General features: G+C 52.5%; 1 protein-coding gene across 6 annotated transcripts in view; it reads left to right on the top strand.

Annotated features, from left to right (window-relative positions):
* FGGY (FGGY carbohydrate kinase domain containing) overlaps positions 1-17914 on the top strand; it is a 401559-nt gene that overhangs the window by 192607 nt on the left and 191038 nt on the right. For 5 of the 6 annotated variants that reach the window (XM_089659582.1, XM_089659583.1, XM_089659581.1 and 2 more), the window contains exon 7: positions 6152-6280. The exons of the other annotated variant lie outside the window; for it this stretch is intronic. In XM_089659582.1, the coding sequence (XP_089515708.1) occupies positions 6152-6280 (129 nt within the window). The remainder of the gene's footprint in view (positions 1-6151; positions 6281-17914) is intronic. 6 annotated transcript variants of the gene reach the window in all.

Raw genomic sequence — 17914 nt, 5'->3', positions numbered from 1 at the left:
ATGAACTTGAAGGTATCCAAGTAGTACCAAGGAGTGTCCCAGTTGTAGGGGATGGAACTATCCCAAGTGTCCCACCCGAGGGACCTCCAGAGAGGCAACAGGAGGAAGCGAGACATTGCGTTCCCGCCAGAGTCCATAATCCGTTTGGGCAAAGTTCTGCGGATGCAGTTGCAAGCAAAGAACACCCTCAGTTGGGTGGCGATGTCAGGCACGCCCTTACCGCCCTTGAGGGGTTCCTTGAACATGACTGCCCGCTTCACTCTGTCCATCTTGGAGCCCCAGATGAAGTGAAACACCGCCCTGGTGATGGCCTTACAGGTGTTGACCCGAGGGGGCCAGGCCTGGGCGAGGTACTGCAACACAGGGAGAATCTCGCTGCGGAGTACCAGTGTCTTCCCTTCGATGGTGAGGTCTCTGAGGCTCCAGAGTCCAAATTTCTGCCGCATTTTAGCCAGTCTCTCTTCCCAAGACTTCAGGGCTGCGCCCTCGGCACCAAACCAAACTCCCAAAATTTTCATGAAGTCTGTCTTGATGCCAAAGGGCATGGATGCAGAAGAAGGCAGGAACCACTTTCCGAAGAGCATGACTTCCGACTTCCCGCAGTTGACCTTTGCCCCCGAAGCTTGGCCGAAGTCCTCGCAGGTCTGGACGAGCAGGTCGATGGAGCGCTGGTTGGCACAGAACACCGTCACGTCGTCCATGTAGAGCGAGCACTTCACTTCCCGTCTGTCTGGTCCCGGTGCGGTGATTCCCCCGATCTCTGGATTCCGTCTGATGCATTCGGCGAAGAGCTCTATACAGCAAACAAAAAGCAGAGGTGAAAGAGGGCAGCCTTGTCTGACCCCGGAGAGGACCGGGAAGGGGTCAGTCTTCCAGCCGCTTACCTGCACGGAACTGCAAATCTCGTTATACATAATATCCACATACGAACAAAACATTTCCCCGAGACCAAACCTGCGCAGGGCTCTGCACATAAACCCATGGGAGACACGGTCAAAGGCCTTTTCCTGATCCAGACTGACCAGGGCCGCGTGCACACGGCGGTCCTTGATGTATTGGACCGTGTCCCGGACTAGCGCTAGGCTGTCCGCAATCCTGCGGCCAGGAATGCCGCAAGTCTGATCCGGGTGGATGATCTGTCCGATGACAGCCTTCAGCCTGTTCGCCATGACTTTGGCGAGGATCTTGTAGTCCACGTTCAGGAGAGAGATGGGACGCCAATTTTTCAAGTCACATCTCTCCCCCTTACGCTTGTACAGGATCGTGATCATCCCCTCCCTCAACGAAGGAGGCATCTTGCCCTCCACCACCATCTCCTCGTACAGCTCGAGCAGATCCGGGCCCACGAAGTCCCACAGCGCTACATAGAGCTCTGCTGGGAGACCGTCGCAGCCCGGGGTCCTGCCTTGCCTAAAGGATTTAGCGGCAGAGTGCAGCTCCTCCAACGTCAAGGGGGCGTTGGTGGCCGACAAACCTGCAGGATCAATAGCGTTAGAGATACCTGACAAGAACCTGTCGGCCGCTTCCGTGTTTGTTTCTTTGGGGGAGTAGAGGTCGGAGTAGTAGTCGCTGACCACTTCCATCACGGCCTCCTTCCCCTTCTGGAGTGTTCCAGTCTTGTCGCGCAGCTCCGACAGGGGAGTGTGTCCTGAGTGGAGTTTCCTGAAAAAGAAAGAGTTACACTTCTCACCTTTCTCTAGATGCTCCACCTTGGCACGGAAGACAATGTGCCTGGATTCTTCCTCAAAGTGCTTTTTCAAGCTCTTTTTGGTGTCCTCCAGGTCTTGCCTCACGTCCCAGCCACAGTGATGAAGGTCCTGCAGGGACTGTAGCTGACGCTGCAATCTCCTGAGTTCCCTCCTCCTGGCACACACTTGCTGGCGTCCCCTGGCCTGAAAGAAGCTGCGCAGCTTGACTTTCACAAACTCCCACCAGTCGCTTACCTTGGGAAAGAAAGACTTCTCCTCCTTCCAGGCACCGTAGGTTTCCCTGAGCTCCTCTAGCAGTTCCTCATCGTCCAGCAGGGTGCAATTCAGCTTCCAGGAGCCTGGGCCGGGGGCAAAGCCCTCTCCCAGATCACCTTGAAAGTGAATGGCCCTGTGGTCAGAGAAAAAGCAGGGAACCATGGAGAACCCACGGTGCCTGACTGCCCTGGAGGTGAGCACAAAGTCAATCCTGGAACGCACAGATCCGTCGGGGCGGCTCCATGAGTAGTTCACGGAACCACGCCCCACGGATCCCACTGCGTCCTGCAGGGAAGCCTCCGCAATCACCTCCCGGAGCAGCTTCGAGGTGGCGTCGAGTTTAGCGTACATGCTGGAGCTGCGCCCATCCTCCTCTATCGGACAGTTAAAATCACCGCCAATTACTACTGTTCTCGTTGTGACGAGTTGCGTCCGCAGGGTTTGGAAAAGTTCCAGCCGCGCATTCTTCTCCGGGGAGGCGTACACGTTGATGAGCCTAACGGGCTCCCCCGCCCACGAGCCGTCTATGACCAAAAGGCGGCCACAGACGAGCTCATGGACGGAGTCAACAGTGAAACGTCCTCCCCTGATAAGAACCGCTACCCCTGCGGACTTGCAATCGCCACCCCCAGACCAGTAGGAGGGACCGTGGGTCCACTGGGAGGACAAATGAGTGTACCTCCTCAGAGGGGGAAGTGCGCACTCCTGAAGCATGTAGACATCACTCTGCTGTGTGGAAAGAAAGGTCAACACAGTCTGCCTCCTGGACGCATCTTGATGCTCCTCACATTAATGGAAAAGATAGAGATCTCAGCCATCATGGGAAAGAGATGAAGGGGTTAGTCGGCAGGAGAGGGGGGGCGACCTCTGCGGCCTGGCCAGGGTCCTGGCTCAGTCCGATCTGGTTGAGGACCTCGTTGAGGACCTCATCGAAGTCGGTGGAGAGATCTGGCCCCGACCGGGTCAGAGCCATCTCTTCTTCCACCTCTTCCTCTTCCTCCAGTGTGTCGAGGTCCTCCCCCACGGGGTCGGGACCTGCGACATCCTGGAGGACGGCAGGCCGTTTGGTGGCGGAGGAGGGGTCCTCCGCCACCGGGCTGGCCTGCTCCTTCTTCCGCTTCCTGATCCCCGCCGCAGAGCTGCTGACGGGGGTGGCAGGGGGAAGGGGCGGGAAATCCTCCTGTGAGGACAGGTCAGGGGGGGTGGAACCGGGCCCGGGAGGGGGGGGCAGGAGGGCCAGGGGCGGGGGGGGCAGGAGGGGCAGGGGCGGGAGGGGCAGGAGGGCCAGGGGCGGGTGGGGCAGGAGGGCCAGGGGCGTGGGGACCAGGGTCCGGGGGGGGGGGCAGCCTCCGACACCGGAGGGGTAGGGGGGGCTGGGGTGGGGGGAGGGGGGTTCCTCTTACCTGGGTCCTTCTGAGGCTTCTGTGGCACTGGTTTAGCCGCTGGGCCCTTACTCAGGGCCCCCGCATACGTCCTGCTTCTCTCTGGGCAGTCCTTGTAGACGTGCTCTGACCGTCCACAGAGGTTGCAGGTTTTGGACCTCGGGCAATCCTTGGTCTCGTGACCTGCAGACCGGCAGAACCTACATGAAAGCACATGGCAATCCTTACCCTCGTGCCCCGGCTGTCCGCACCTGCGGCATGACTGGGGTTGATCCGGGTAGTGTAGGAGTCCTGCTCCCAGGGAGAAGCACTGTTGCAGGTGTTGGAGATCTCCAGCGGGACGATCTCGCAGCAATCTGCAAAACACGGCCCACTTACCTGTCCAGAAGCCGTTGGCGTCAAGTATCCGGACTGGGTCCTTCAACACGACGCAGAACCTCTGGAGATAGGTGGCGATATCTTTACCGAGGACGTGAGGGTTCCTCATGGACACCGTTATCCGCCTTTCGTCCCTTTGAATGGGAGAATTCGCAATGAACTTGCGGAAAGGGGAATCGGGCTCAGAGGTCTTCACCATCTCCCAGTACCTTCTGCAGACCTGTAACGAAACAAAGGTTATGAAGAAAATACCTTTCATGAAGGATTGCACCGACAGGGTCTCTGCCTTGCTAAATCCTTGTTCCAGGATCATCTTCTTGCCGAAGACTTCCGGGGTCATGTCCGGGATTCTGCCTTCAACCTCTTTCAGCCGCAGCACGACTGTCTGCTTCATCCAGGGCTCCAGAGGGGGGAGACCTTCTGCAGGGCCGGAGCGTTCTGAGGTGGAGGTGGAGGCGGAGGGGGCTTCTCCCGGGGTCTTGGCAGGGGCGGCGGTGGCGGTCAGTGGCTTCTTCGTGGTTTGCTTATTCTTCCCCATCTTGTCGCAGAGGAGTTCTCAGGAGGGCTTCCCAGAGATCTTCAGCGGATTCCTTCTCCTTCTTCTTCCTCGGCGGCTTCACTCTCGCTTGCTTAGCCTTTGAAAAGGCTATTGAGCGTCTACTGCCCGGAGGTAGTAACGCAGAGTGAACAAGGGGGGGGAAGATCACAAACTCGTTCTGTGTGGGGGCTAAGCCTCAAACCCAATAGCAGCAAGCAGGTGAAGCCGAATTTAATCGACGATCCTACCAGGCCGAGTAGAGGGTACCCCACACAGACCAAATGGCTGGGATAGATGCAAGTGGTTCTCAACGTCCTAGCTGGAAGCAGGGACACCCCTAAAGGCAAGGTCGATACTACACTTGATCTTAGCCAAAAGGCCGAGAAGCGACAAAACAAGCAGTTAACCCATCTAGTGTGGTTGTGCCCCTCCTGTGGTTGTGCCGGGGATGGACACACAGGGTAACATGCCGGGGATTGACACACAGGATAACATGCCGGGGATGGACACACAGGATAACATGCCGGGGATGGACACGTAGGATAACATGCCGGGGATGGACACGCAGGATAACATGCCGGGGATGGACATACAGGATAGCATGCCGGGGATGGACACATAGGATAACATGCCGGGGATGGACACGTAGGATAACATGCCGGGGATGGACACGCAGGATAACATGCCGGGGATGGACATACAGGATAGCATGCCGGGGATGGACACACAGGATAACATGCCGGGGATGGACACACAGGATAACATGCCGGGGATGGACACATAGGATAACATGCCGGGGATGGACACATAGGATAACATGCCGGGGATGGACATACAGGATAGCATGCCGGGGATGGACATACAGGATAGCATGCCGGGGATGGACACACAGGATAGCATGCCGGGGATGGACACACAGGATAACATGCCGGGGATGGACACACAGGATAACATGCCGGGGATGGACACACAGGATAACATGCTGGGGGGATTACTGGCTGTCGAAAAAAAAAAGTCAAAAGCCAAAAACAGCTGCTGTATAAACGTCCCGTGTGCATGAGGACTTAAAGTGAAAATAAACTCCGACTGAGAGGGAAGTTTAGGAGATATTGAGTGTCCCTGCAGCCAAAAAAAGGTGGTTGAGCCGTGGTTTTACCATGCCCCAGCTGCCCCCCCCCCATACACACACACACGGCCCATGACAGTGGCCAGTGCAGGGTGTACTCATGCTGTGGATGTGATGTCTTGCATCAAGGTTGCAGCAAAAATGTACTCCCTGCCCTCAGCTAATAATGGAATCTTCTACTCTTCTAACCAGTCCTGCAGGATTTTTTAGGGTTAAAAAAGATAAGAAGGTAACATATCGCCTAAAGCTGCCTGAGTGTCAACTGCAGATTTTGTTTGCTGCCATTAGTGTAAATGAGCCCATGAAGAGGGGGAATCTGCCTGGTAGGGACATAAAAACTTGGCAGAAGGTCTAACCCTTCCCTGCTCCATCTAAAACTAATACAAAAATGTTTTGACTTTAGATACATTTTAGTTGCTGTTGTACACTGCTGTGTAGCACCAAGTGTGGGGAGTCTGCTTGCATCTTTGATCAATTGATCCCTTTTATTGACATGATTGGAAAAATGTAAGAGTCCTTATCAATAACTGGAAATCATTCACAATGGTGGTGAAGTTTGGCGCTAGAAAATGTTCAGGTTTTTATAAATAAGTCGTTAAGCCTGTTTAGTTTTCCCGTTGACCCGTTACAATCCGTTTTTTGAATTTTCCTAAAGCCCTGGCGCTGCGTGTATCAGTTGCATTGGAGATTCTAGACGGGAATGTCTGTTTTATTTCTCTTTTTATCAGTGTGAAGTCTTATTATTTTTCCTCCGTCTGCCCAGGAAACCAGGTCGTGTCTCCAGGAGTTTGTGTCGGGAACAAGCTCACATCGGAGGCTGCCAGCGAGCTCGGCCTTCCGCAGGGGATCGCAGTGGCCGCTGCGCTAATAGACGCTCACGCCGGCGGGCTCGGTAAGTCTGTGCCTTAAAGATCAACTCCTTAACCACTTCCTGTCCAGACACTTTCCCCCCCTTCCAGTCCGGACACTTTCACCCCCTTCCAGTCCAAACAATTTCCCCCCCTTCCAGTCCGGACACTTCCCCCCCTTCCTGTCCGGACACTTTCCCCCCCTTCCAGTCCAAACAATTTCCCCCCCTTCCAGTCCGGACACTTTCCCCCCTTCCTGTCCGGACACTTTCCCCCCCTTCCTGTCCGGACACTTTCACCCCCTTCCAGTCCGGACACTTTCACCCCCTTCTAGTCCGGACACTTCCCCCCCCCTTCCAGTCCGGACACTTTCCCCCCCTTCCAGTCCGGACACTTTCCCCCCCTTCCAGTCCGGACACTTTCACCCCCCTTCCAGTCCGGACACTTTCCCCCCCTTCCAGTCTGGACACTTTCCCCCCCTTCCAGTCCGGACACTTTCACCCCTTTCCAGTCCGGACACTTTCACCCCCTTCCAATCCGGACACCTTCCCCCCCCACTTCCAGTCCGGACACTTTCACCCCCTTCCAGTCCGGACACTTTTACCCCCCTTCCTGTCCAGGGCAATTTTCACCTTTCAGCGCTTTGAATGACAATTGCGCGGTCATGCAACACTGTACCCATATGAATTTTTTAGCATTTTTTTTAGACAGATAAAGCTTTATTTTGGTGGTATTTATTCACCGCTGGGATTTTTATTTTTTTGCTATGCAAATGAAAAAGTCCCAAAATTTTGAAAAAAAAAGTGTTTTTGTTATAAAATTTTGCAAATAAATAATCTTTCCTCATAAATCTTGGCCAAAATGTATTCTGTTATCTTTTTAGTAAAAAAAAAATAAGCCAAATTAGTTTATAAACAAAAATTATAATTTTTAAACATTTTTTTTTACATTTGTATTATTATTTATGTTTTTTTTATTTTACATACTGTCACCCTAGCAGTACAGTGTCACCATAGGGACACTGTACTACTTGTGGGGGGTGATGGAGATTTTTTTTTTTTTTTTTACAGTGATTGCTTTTACACCCATATAGGATGTAAAAGCAATCATTTCTCTTTCTCTCTGTCTGCATTCTTGCAGCCATTGAGAACTACTGAGTGAGCTGTGATTGGTCACAGCTTGTCACATGGTACAAGGCTGTTGTGAATAGCCTTGTACCATGTGACCTCTGGGATCATTCACAGATTTCACACGTAGTAAGCAATGATGTCACAAGTGACATCTTGCTTACTACTTTGCATGTGATCACTGATTGGCCAATCAGTGATCACATGATCGGGACCTCGTACAGAGGTCCCGTCCGACGATCGGTGTTTCACTGTGTCCGGAGGACACAGCGGGCACCGGATCTCTGTGCTGCGCGCTCCCAGGGAGCGCGCACAGCTAGAAATGGCGGGTGCCATTTATGAACGGCAACCCGCCCCTGGAGTGCCACCGTCCTGCCGTTTATAAACAGCAGGCGGACGGCAAGTGGTTAAAGAAGTAGTAGACCAATGCCTTGTAAGGGTCCATTCACATTGTCCTGTTGCAGTAGCAACATGCAGCACCGCATATGACATGCATTGATAGGATGGAGTGCAGCCGTGCTTTGCGGTTTGCTGTCAGAAGGGGTACATGTGTGTTTTTGGTGTATTGGCAATCAACTCATTTTGAAAGGGCGGCCTTAACACAGTGCTCTTTGTCTCATGCATCCATGTGCGTGCATTAATGCACAGCAATGGTGTGAATGGGCCCTAAGCAGGGGCAGACTGACAACTCATGGGGCCCCCGGGCAATAGGGGAACATGGGGCCCCTGTGTCCTTGCCCAAACTTAAAGCACACCCAAAAAAGCCTTTAAAAAGATACCGGGGCATTTCATGGGGCTCTCTACTGACCCCGGGCCCTCGGGCACTGCCAGAGTGCTCGAATGGTCAGTCAGCCCCTGGCCCTAAGCCATCCTATTATAGTGTATCTCAGCATTTCTCAACCCTTTTTCAGTGGTGGCACCCTATAACAGTATGTGAAATCTCAAGCCCCCCCAGTCTGAAATGTGAAAAAACATAAATACTACTTAACAAGAGGAAATCTGAGCCTGGGATGATGCGCACACCTGCCTTGATGAAATTAACTTCACATTAGAAGGCCCCCTTTATGATGCATCACATCAGAGTCACCCCTATACATCATAAGTCCCCCCATCACATGAGAGTCCGTGAATTACATCAAAGTCCCCCCATCACAGGGCCCACAATCACATAGTTCCCCATCACACAGCCCTCCAATCACACAGTCCCGCATCACAGAACCCCCCAATCACACATTTCCCCATCACATAGCCCTCCAATCACACAGTCCCCCATAACATAGCCCTCCAATCACACAGTCCCCCGTAACAGAGCTCCCCATTCACATAGCCTTCCAATCACACAGTCCCCCATCACAGAGCCCCCCAATCACACAGTTCCCCATCAAAGTCCCTACATCACAGGGTCCACAATCACATAGTTCCCCATCACAGAGCCCTCCCATCACACAGTCCCCCCATCACACAGCCCCCAATCACATAGCTCTCCAATCACACAGTTCCCCCATCACATAGCCCTCCGATCACACAGTCCCCCCATCACAGACCCCCAATCACATAGCTCTCCAATCACACAGTCCCCCATCACATAGCCCTCCGATCACACAGTCCACCATCATATAGCCCCCAATCACACAACCCCCCATCACAGAGCCCCCTGTCACACAGTCCCCCATCACAGAGCCCCCCAATCACACAGTCCCCGTCACATAATCCTCCAATCACACAGTCCCCCATCACATAGCACTCCAATCACACAGTCCCCCATCACAGAGCCCCCCAATCACACAGTCCCCATCACATAATCCTCCAATCACACAGTCCCCCATCACATAGCACTCCAATCACACAGTCCCCCATCACAGAGCCCCCCAAACACACATTCCCCCATCACAGAGCCCCCCCCAATCACACAGTCCCCCCCCATCACAGAGCTCCCCATTCGCACAGTCCCCCCATCACAGAGCCCCCCTATCTCACAGGCCTTTATTATAAAGGGGTTTCTTTGCTGCCCTGAAGAAGGGGGTCCCTTTGCGCACTGATGAAGGGGGTCCTTTATTGTCCTATGAGGGAGGTCTCTTGCAGCCCTGATAAAGGGGGTTCCTTTTAGCCCTTATAAAGGGGATCCCTTGTAGCCCTGATGAAAGGGGTCCCCCTTGTAGCCCTGAAAAAGGGGATCCCTTGCAGCCCTGATGAAGGGGTCTCTTGTAGAACTGATAAAGGGGGTAATTTGTTGCCCTGATGAAGGGGGCCCCTTGTATCCCTCGAAGCCCATTGGCTGTTTGTCTTTTTAATACAAATAACATTTTTCTGGACATTCACTGATGGAGTTGATCTTTATTCCCCCAACCCCCTACACAGATTTTTATTGCTGCCTCTATCCATGCTGTGGAGATTTATCCCGTCTACTTGTCATGGGAAAAGAAAGCAATGGGAAATCCAAAATTTTACAGTTGTCACCAGAAATCATGAGTTGACAACTCTATAGCTCCCCAACCCCCACTATATTCTACAGATGAGATGAGGAAGGTGTTCTGTAGTAATGCAGGGGAGAACTGGACCGGGCTGGCAACACTGGTTGGGATTTCAGTGCAGCAGAGACATCATTGTCAGCTCAAACAGGAAGTTAGGAGTTTTCTGGGTTTCTGGAAGATCAGCAGGTCATTTTCTGTACTTAAAGCAAAACCTAGGGAAATATCCTGTCCTGAAGTGATGTACAGAATACTTTTATTTAATTTTCCCCACATGTATAATATACAGTATATATACACGGCTCAAAAAATGAAAGGAAGACTTTGAAAACCCATCAGATCTCAATGGGGAGGAATCTTCTGCTGGATCTCTATACTGACATGGACGGGGTGATGTGTTAGGAACATAAGGACGCCCCATCGTTTGATGGAAATGAAAATGATCGACCTACAGAGGACTGAATTCAAAGACACCCCGAAAATCAAAGTGAAAAAATGATGCAGCAGGTGAGACCATTCTGCTGAAATGTCATTGCAGCAACTCAGAATGGTCCTCAGTAGTCTGTATGGCCCCCACGTGCTTGTATGCATGCCTGACAACGTCGGGGGAGGCTCCTAATGAGACCACGGATGGTGTCCTGGGGGATTTCCTCCCAGATCTGGACCAGGACATCACTGAGCTCCTGGACAGTCTGAGGTGCAACCTGGCGGCATCGAATGGACCCAAACATGACATCCCAGAGGGGTTCTATTGGATTTAAGTCAGGCGAGCGTGGGGGCCATTTAATGGTATCAATTCCTTCATCCTCCAGGAACTGCCTGCATACTCTCGCCACATGAGGCCGGGCATTCTCATGCAATGAGAGGAACCCAGGACCCACTGCACCAGGAGGAACCCAGGACCCCCTGCACCAGCATAGGGTCTGACAATGGGTCCAAGGATTTCATCCCCATACCTAATGGCAGTCAGGGTGCCATTGTCTAGCCTGTAGAGGTCTGTGCGTCCCTCCATGGATATGCCCCCCCAGACCATCACTGACCCACCACCAAAACGGTCATGCTGAACCATGTTACAGGCAGCAGAATGTTCTCCACGGCTTCTCCAGACCCTTTCACGTCTGTCACATGTGCTCAGGGGGAACCTGCTCTCATCTGTGAAAAGCACAGGGTGCCAGTGGTGGACCTGCCAATTTTGGTGTTCAATGGCAAATGTCAATCCAGCTCTATGGTGCCGAGCAGTGAGCACAGGGCCACTAGAGGACGTCGGGCCCTCAGGTCACCCTTATGAAGTCTGTTTCTGATTGGTTGGTCAGAGACATTCACACCAGTGGCCTGCTGGAGGTCATTTTGTAGGGCTCTGGCAGTGCTCATCCTGTTCCTCCTTGCACAAAGGAGCAGATACCAGTCCTGCTGATGGGTTAAGGACTTTCTACAGCCCTGTCCAGCTCTCCTAGAGTAACTGCCTGTCTCCTGGAATCTCCTCCATGCTCTTGAGACTGTGCTGGGAGACACAGCAAACCTTCTGGCAATGGCACGTATTGATGTGCCATCTTGGAGGAGTTAGACTGCCTGTGCAACCTTTGTAGGGTCCAGGTATGGCCTCATGCTACCAGTAGTGACACTGACCCTAGCCAAATGCAAAACTAGTGAAAAACAGTCAAAAAAGATGAGTAAGGAAAAAAAGGTCAGTGAAATCCACCTGTAAAACCATTCCTGTTTTGGGGGTTGTCTCATTGTTGCCCATCTAGTGCACCTGAGCATTAACACCAAAGCAGCTGAAACTGACTAACAATCCCCTCTGATACTTAGCTGACCAGATCAATATCCCAGGAGGTTCATTGACTTGATGCGATACTCTGATTAATACGTGTTCCTTTAATTTTTTTGAGCAGTGTATATACAGTCATGGCCAAAAATCTTGTCCCCCCTGCATTTGTGTCAGATAATGAACCACTTCGCCCAGAAAATTGTTGCAATTACAAATGTTTCGGCATTCTCATGTTTATTTCTTTGGTTTGCATTGGTATGACACAAAAAAGTGGAGAAACAAAAATTCAAATCTGACACATTCCAAGCAAAACCCCAAAAATGGACTGGACAAAATTATTGGCACCCTCCATGTAATATTTGGTAGAACACCCCTTTGAAAAAAGTAACCAAAATCAATGTCTTCCTGTAACCATCAATGAGTTTCTTCCACCTCTTTTTGAATTTTGGAGCTCTCTTCTTCCTCCAACTGCTCCAGGTCTCTCAGATTGGAAGGGTTCCTTTCCCTAACTGATGTTCTGAGATCTCTCCACAGGAGCTCTATGGGATTGAGATCTGGACTCATTGCTGGCCAGTTCAGTCCTCTCCAGCGCTTTGTCTGAAACTATTTCTGGGTTTTTTTTTACATGTGCTTTGGGTCATTGTCCTACTGTAGGATCCATGACTTCTGACCTAGACCCAATTTCTGACACCGGGCTCTACATTGCACCCCAGAATTCTTTGGTAGTCTTCAGATTCCATAATGCCATGCACACGGTCAAAAAACTCAGTGCCTGAAGCAGCAAAGCAACCCCAAAACATCAGTGATCCCCGCCATGTGTGACTGGAGGGACTGGATTCTTTTCTTTAAAGGCCTCATTGCTTTTTCAGAAAACAGTAGAATGATGGGCTTTACCAAAAAGCTGGAATTTTGAGTCGTCTGTCCACAGCACATTCTCCCAAAAGGATTTTGGCTTCCTCAGGTACAGTTTTCTGGCAAACTCCAATCTGGCTTTTATATGTTTGTGTGTCAGCAGTGGGGTCCTCCTGGGTCTCCAACCATAGCGTCCCTTTTCATTCAGATGGCTCCATATAGTGCGAGCGGACTCAGGTGTACCCTGTACCTGAAGGTCAGCTTGAATTTGTCTGGAAGTTGATCGAGGTTCTTTATCCACCATTCCAACAATCCTTCATTGTAATTAGAGATGAGCGAAGTATTCAAAAATTTGATTCGGCTGATTCGGCGAATTCGCGGAATAAATTTGATTTGAGTCGAATATATTCGCTGCGAATTTAACTTATAAAAAGGGTGTTTCTAGGCTTCAGAGAGCCTTTATATTAGTGCAGAACACTGTACCTTTAATTTAAATGCCCTTGGAGTCTGCTGGGGAAGAGAAATAATACTGTCAGTCAGTATGACATGCAGATGAGTGCCGTCGATCTTAGAATCACCGCACACTTCACTCATTTGGGCAGTCACGGGGCCAAAACCAGAGTGTGGAGCCACAGTGTGGCGGTGGAGGCAGCAGCAATGGGAGGCCATACAGCACCCTATGACAAAATGGAACCCACCAGCAGTGTGAGGAGACCTGAAAGTGGCACATGGCAGAGTGTGGCGATGGAGACAGCAGCAATGGGAGGCCGTACAGGGACCCATGACACACTCTGGACCTGGCAGCAGCACGAGGAGGCGGTACAGGGGCCCATGACAGATTACGGGCCTGGCAGCAGCAATGGGAGGCCCGTAATCTGCCAGAACCCTATGACAAAATGGAACCCACCAGCAGTGTGAGGAGACCTGAAAGTGGCACATGGCAGAGTGTGGCGATGGAGACAGCAGCAATGGGAGGCCGTACAGGGACCCATGAGACACTCTGGACCTGGCAGCAGCATGAGGAGGCGGTACGGGGGCCCATGGCAGATTACGGGCCTGGCAGCAGCAATGGGAGGCCCGTAATCTGCCAGCACCCTATGACAAAATGGAACCCACCAGCAGTGTGAGGAGACCTGAAAGTGGCACATGGCAGAGTGTGGCGATGGAGACAGCAGCAATGGGAGGCCGTACAGGGACCCATGAGACACTCTGGACCTGGCAGCAGCATGAGGAGGCGGTACGGGGGCCCATGGCAGATTACGGGCCTGGCAGCAGCAATGGGAGGCCCGTAATCTGCCAGCACCCTATGACAAAATGGAACCCACCAGCAGTGTGAGGAGACCTGAAAGTGGCACATGGCAGAGTGTGGCGATGGAGACAGCAGCAATGGGAGGCCGTACAGGGACCCATGAGACACTCTGGACCTGGCAGCAGCATGAGGAGGCGGTACAGGGGCCCATGGCAGATTACGGGCCTGGCAGCAGCAATGGGAGGCCCGTAATCTGCCAGCACCCTATGACAAAATGGAACCCACCAGCAGTGTGAGGAGACCTGAAAGTGGCACATGGCAGAGTGTGGCGATGGAGACAGCAGCAATGGGAGGCCGTACAGGGACCCATGAGACACTCTGGACGTGGCAGCAGCAAGAGGAGGCGGTACAGGGGCCCATGGCAGAGTGGCGAAGCGTAAGCAGCTTAAATTGAAGGCCATACAGAGGCCTATGTTAAAAATAATAACATGTTTGGGGCATGATTCATGGCGGATTTAGTCAGTTGTGTCAGGAACTGGTGGTTTGAAATCCAGACTAATCCACGCCTGATTCATTTTCACAAACGTGAGTCTCTCCACACTTTGGGTGGACAGTCGTGTCCTCCGCGGAGTTACAATACCTCCTGCCGCACTAAACACGCGCTCCGATGCCACGCTACTGGCCGGGCATGACAGCCTTTCAAGGGCAAATTCAGCTAGTTGGGGCCAAAGGTCAAGTTTCGTTGCCCAGTAGTCAAGGGGATTGTCTACCTCGGTTGGCAGGGTGCTGTCCAAGTAGGCCCAAGCCTGTTGTTTGAGGTCCTGCTCCAGGTCCACCTGATGCTGTTGCTGCTGCGGCTGGTTAGTAGTTTCCTCACTGCGCTGGTGAAGAAAGCTACTCATCATCGACTGCAGACTGAGGCAGCCGCTGCTGGTGGAGCTGCCACTGCTCCTACCACCCCACCCCTCCCCTGCTGCCATGGCAGCGGAACGCGAGCGCACAGGGCCCACAGTGTCTGAGGATGGACGTTGGCGCAGAAAGGCAGAGACCAACTGACTACATAGGTGGTTTTTATAGTACGTTATTTTGGCCTCCCTCTCAGCAGGTGTGAAAAAGGCCACCATTTTTGAACAGTAGCGAGGGTCCAACAAGGTGGACAGCCAAAAGTCATCCCTCTGTCTGATGGTTATTATTCGGCTGTCGCTACGCAAGCAACCGAGCATGCTATGGGCCATTTGTGCCAAGGAATGCGAGGGACTCCCTGCCTCCATCTCCACAGCATACTGCCACGGTGCGTCTGGGTCCTCTGTCTCCTCCTCCTCCTCCTCTACCAGATGCTCCTGCTCCTCCACTCCTGTCCGCTGAGTGGAAAAACCACCCATTTCACTCAATAATTCCTGAGCACCAATGTCCTCCTCTACCTCCTCCTCTTCTTCCTGTCCTGCCCCCACAGGGGTCATGTGGCGTTGAGATCTGTGCGCCACGTCTACCGCACCCTGACCAGCCATTGTTAACAGCATTTGTTCCAGGACGTGCAACAGAGGAATGACGTCGTTCATCCCATAGTCCTGCCGACTCACGAATAGCGTGGCCTCCTCAAAGGGCCTGAGCAAGCGGCAGGTGTCACGCATGAGCTGCCAATGGCTGACATCTAAGTTACACAGGGGAGTACCTTTATCCGCTTGTAACATCAGGAAATCGGTGAGGGCCTTTCGCTGTTCGTAAAGGCGGTCTAACATATGTAGGGTTGAATTCCACCTTGTTGCAACGTCACAGCATGAAGAGTCGGTACGGGGGCCCATGGCAGATTACGGGCCTGGCAGCAGCAATGGGAGGCCCGTAATCTGCCAGCACCCTATGACAAAATGGAACCCACTAGCAGTGTGAGGAGACCTGAAAGTGGCACATGGCAGAGTGTGGCGATGGAGACAGCAGCAATGGGAGGCCGTACAGGGACCCATGACAGATTATGGGCCTGGCAGCAGCATGAGGAGGCGGTACAGGGGCCCATGACAGATTACGGGCCTGGCAGCAGCAATGGGAGGCCCGTAATCTGCCAGCACCCTATGACAAAATGGAACCCACCAGCAGTGTGAGGAGACCTGAAAGTGGCACATGGCAGAGTGTGGCGATGGAGACAGCAGCAATGGGAGGCCGTACAGGGACCCATGACAGATTACGGGCCTGGCAGCAGCATGAGGAGGCGGTACAGGGGCCCATGACAGATTACGGGCCTGGCAGCAGCAATGGGAGGCCCGTAATCTGCCAGCACCCTATGACAAAATGGAACCCACCAGCAGTGTGAGGAGACCTGAAAGTGGCACATGGCAGAGTGTGGCGATGGAGACATGGGCCCCCTGGCCACGCTTGACTTTCTGGCCACATAGTCGACATACGGCTACGTTTACTTCCTCGGGCGGCTTGACGAAAATTGCCACACCGCCGAGTAGGAAACTTTGCCCCCGCTATTCCTCACTGGCTGACTGCTACTTCCTCCGTGCACACCGGCACCACTACTGGCCGTGGTGGTAGGCTGCAGTGGAGCTGGTGCTGTACTCCGTGGCCGTTTGCCTCCACTGACACTGCTGCGACCCTGCTGCCTCCTGGGCAACCCACCGACTGTTTTGCTCGCTGCCAAGCTGGCACCCTCTTCTCCTGATGATGCGGAAGCAATAGCCTGATGACGACGAGGCTGCCAAGTGCGATCAGCCTCATCATCATCAATTAGGGTCTCCGCCTCACTACTAGCCCCCTCGGCTGCGTGTGGGTCAGGAGACAGACCTGTCTCTAGACCGGCTACCGAGCCACTCTCCTCGCCAGTACTTCTTCGCCTGGCTGCTGAAGAGGCAGAGGTCTCCCCCCGTTCCTGACCGCCCTCTGTTAGCTCTTCCTCACTGTACAGTGGGGCTGAGCCCACAGCATGCGATACTTCGCTTGGTGAGGGAACACCAAAGGACAGGGGCAGGTAGAGGACACGTGATTTCAGTGGGCTTGCTCCCGGGCCATGCCAACTAACGGTTGTGTCTGACGTACCCACCGACCGTTGGCTGTAGGTGTCAGAGGTGACCTGGGAAGAGGAAGACGACCGAGCCAACCAATCGATGACGGCAGGGTTGTCGGTGGAGACACGACCGCTGGATGACACCGGGAGCACTGGCCTCTGGCTGCGACTAGTGCTGCCTCGACGCCTTCCTCTGCTGCCACGTCTGCTCGCTCCTGAAACATTGCCTCCTCTGCCACTCCTCTGCGTGTTGTCTGACATACTCTTTAATTCAACGATTCTGTGTCCCTGAGTAACAATTCTGTGTCCCTCAGTAACGATTCTGTGTCCCTCAGTAACAATTCTGTGTCCCTGAGTAACAATTCTGTGTCCCTGAGTAACAATTCTGTGTCCCTGAGTAACAATTCTGTGTCCCTCAGTAACGATTCTGTGTCCCTCAGTAACAATTCTGTGTCCCTGAGTAACAATTCTGTGTCCCTGAGTAACAATTCTGTGTCTGTCCCTGAGTAACAATACTGTGTCCCTGAGTAACAATTCTGTGTCCCTGAGTAACAATTCTGTGTCCCTCAGTAACAATTCTGTGTCCCTCAGTAACAATTCTGTGTCTGTCCCTAACAATTCTGTGTCCCTGAGTAACAATTCTGTGTCCCTGAGTAACAATTCTGTGTCCCTCAGTAACAATTCTGTGTCCCTCAGTAACAATTCTGTGTCTGTCCCTGAGTAACAATTCTGTGTCCCTGAGTAACGATTCTGTGTCCCTGAGTAACAATTCTGTGTCCCTCAGTAACAATTCTGTGTCTGTCCCTGAGTAACAATTCTGTGTCCCTGAGTAACAATTCTGTGTCTGTCCCTGAGTAACAATTCTGTGTCTGTCCCTGAGTAACAATTCTGTGTCCCTCAGTAACAATTCTGTGTCCCTGAGTAACAATTCTGTGTCTGTCCCTGAGTAACAATTCTGTGTCCCTCAGTAACAATTCTGTGTCCCTGAGTAACAATTCTGTGTCCTTGAGTAACAATTCTGTGTCCCTGAGTAACAATTCTGTGTCCCTCAGTAACAATTCTGTGTCTGTCCCTGAGTAACAATTCTGTGTCCCTGAGTAACAATTCTGTGTCCCTCAGTAACAATTCTGTGTCTGTCCCTGAGTAACAATTCTGTGTCCCTGAGTAACAATTCTGTGTCCCTCAGTAACAATTCTGTGTCCCTGAGTAACAA

This window comes from Staurois parvus, unplaced genomic scaffold (genome assembly GCF_062004578.1).
Source record: "Staurois parvus isolate SC_StPar_1 unplaced genomic scaffold, SC_StPar_1.0 ptg001167l, whole genome shotgun sequence".
NCBI classification, from domain to species: domain Eukaryota; kingdom Metazoa; phylum Chordata; class Amphibia; order Anura; family Ranidae; genus Staurois; species Staurois parvus.
The sequence above is the reverse complement of the archived record's forward strand: the minus strand, read 5'-3'. Positions and strand labels throughout refer to the sequence as shown.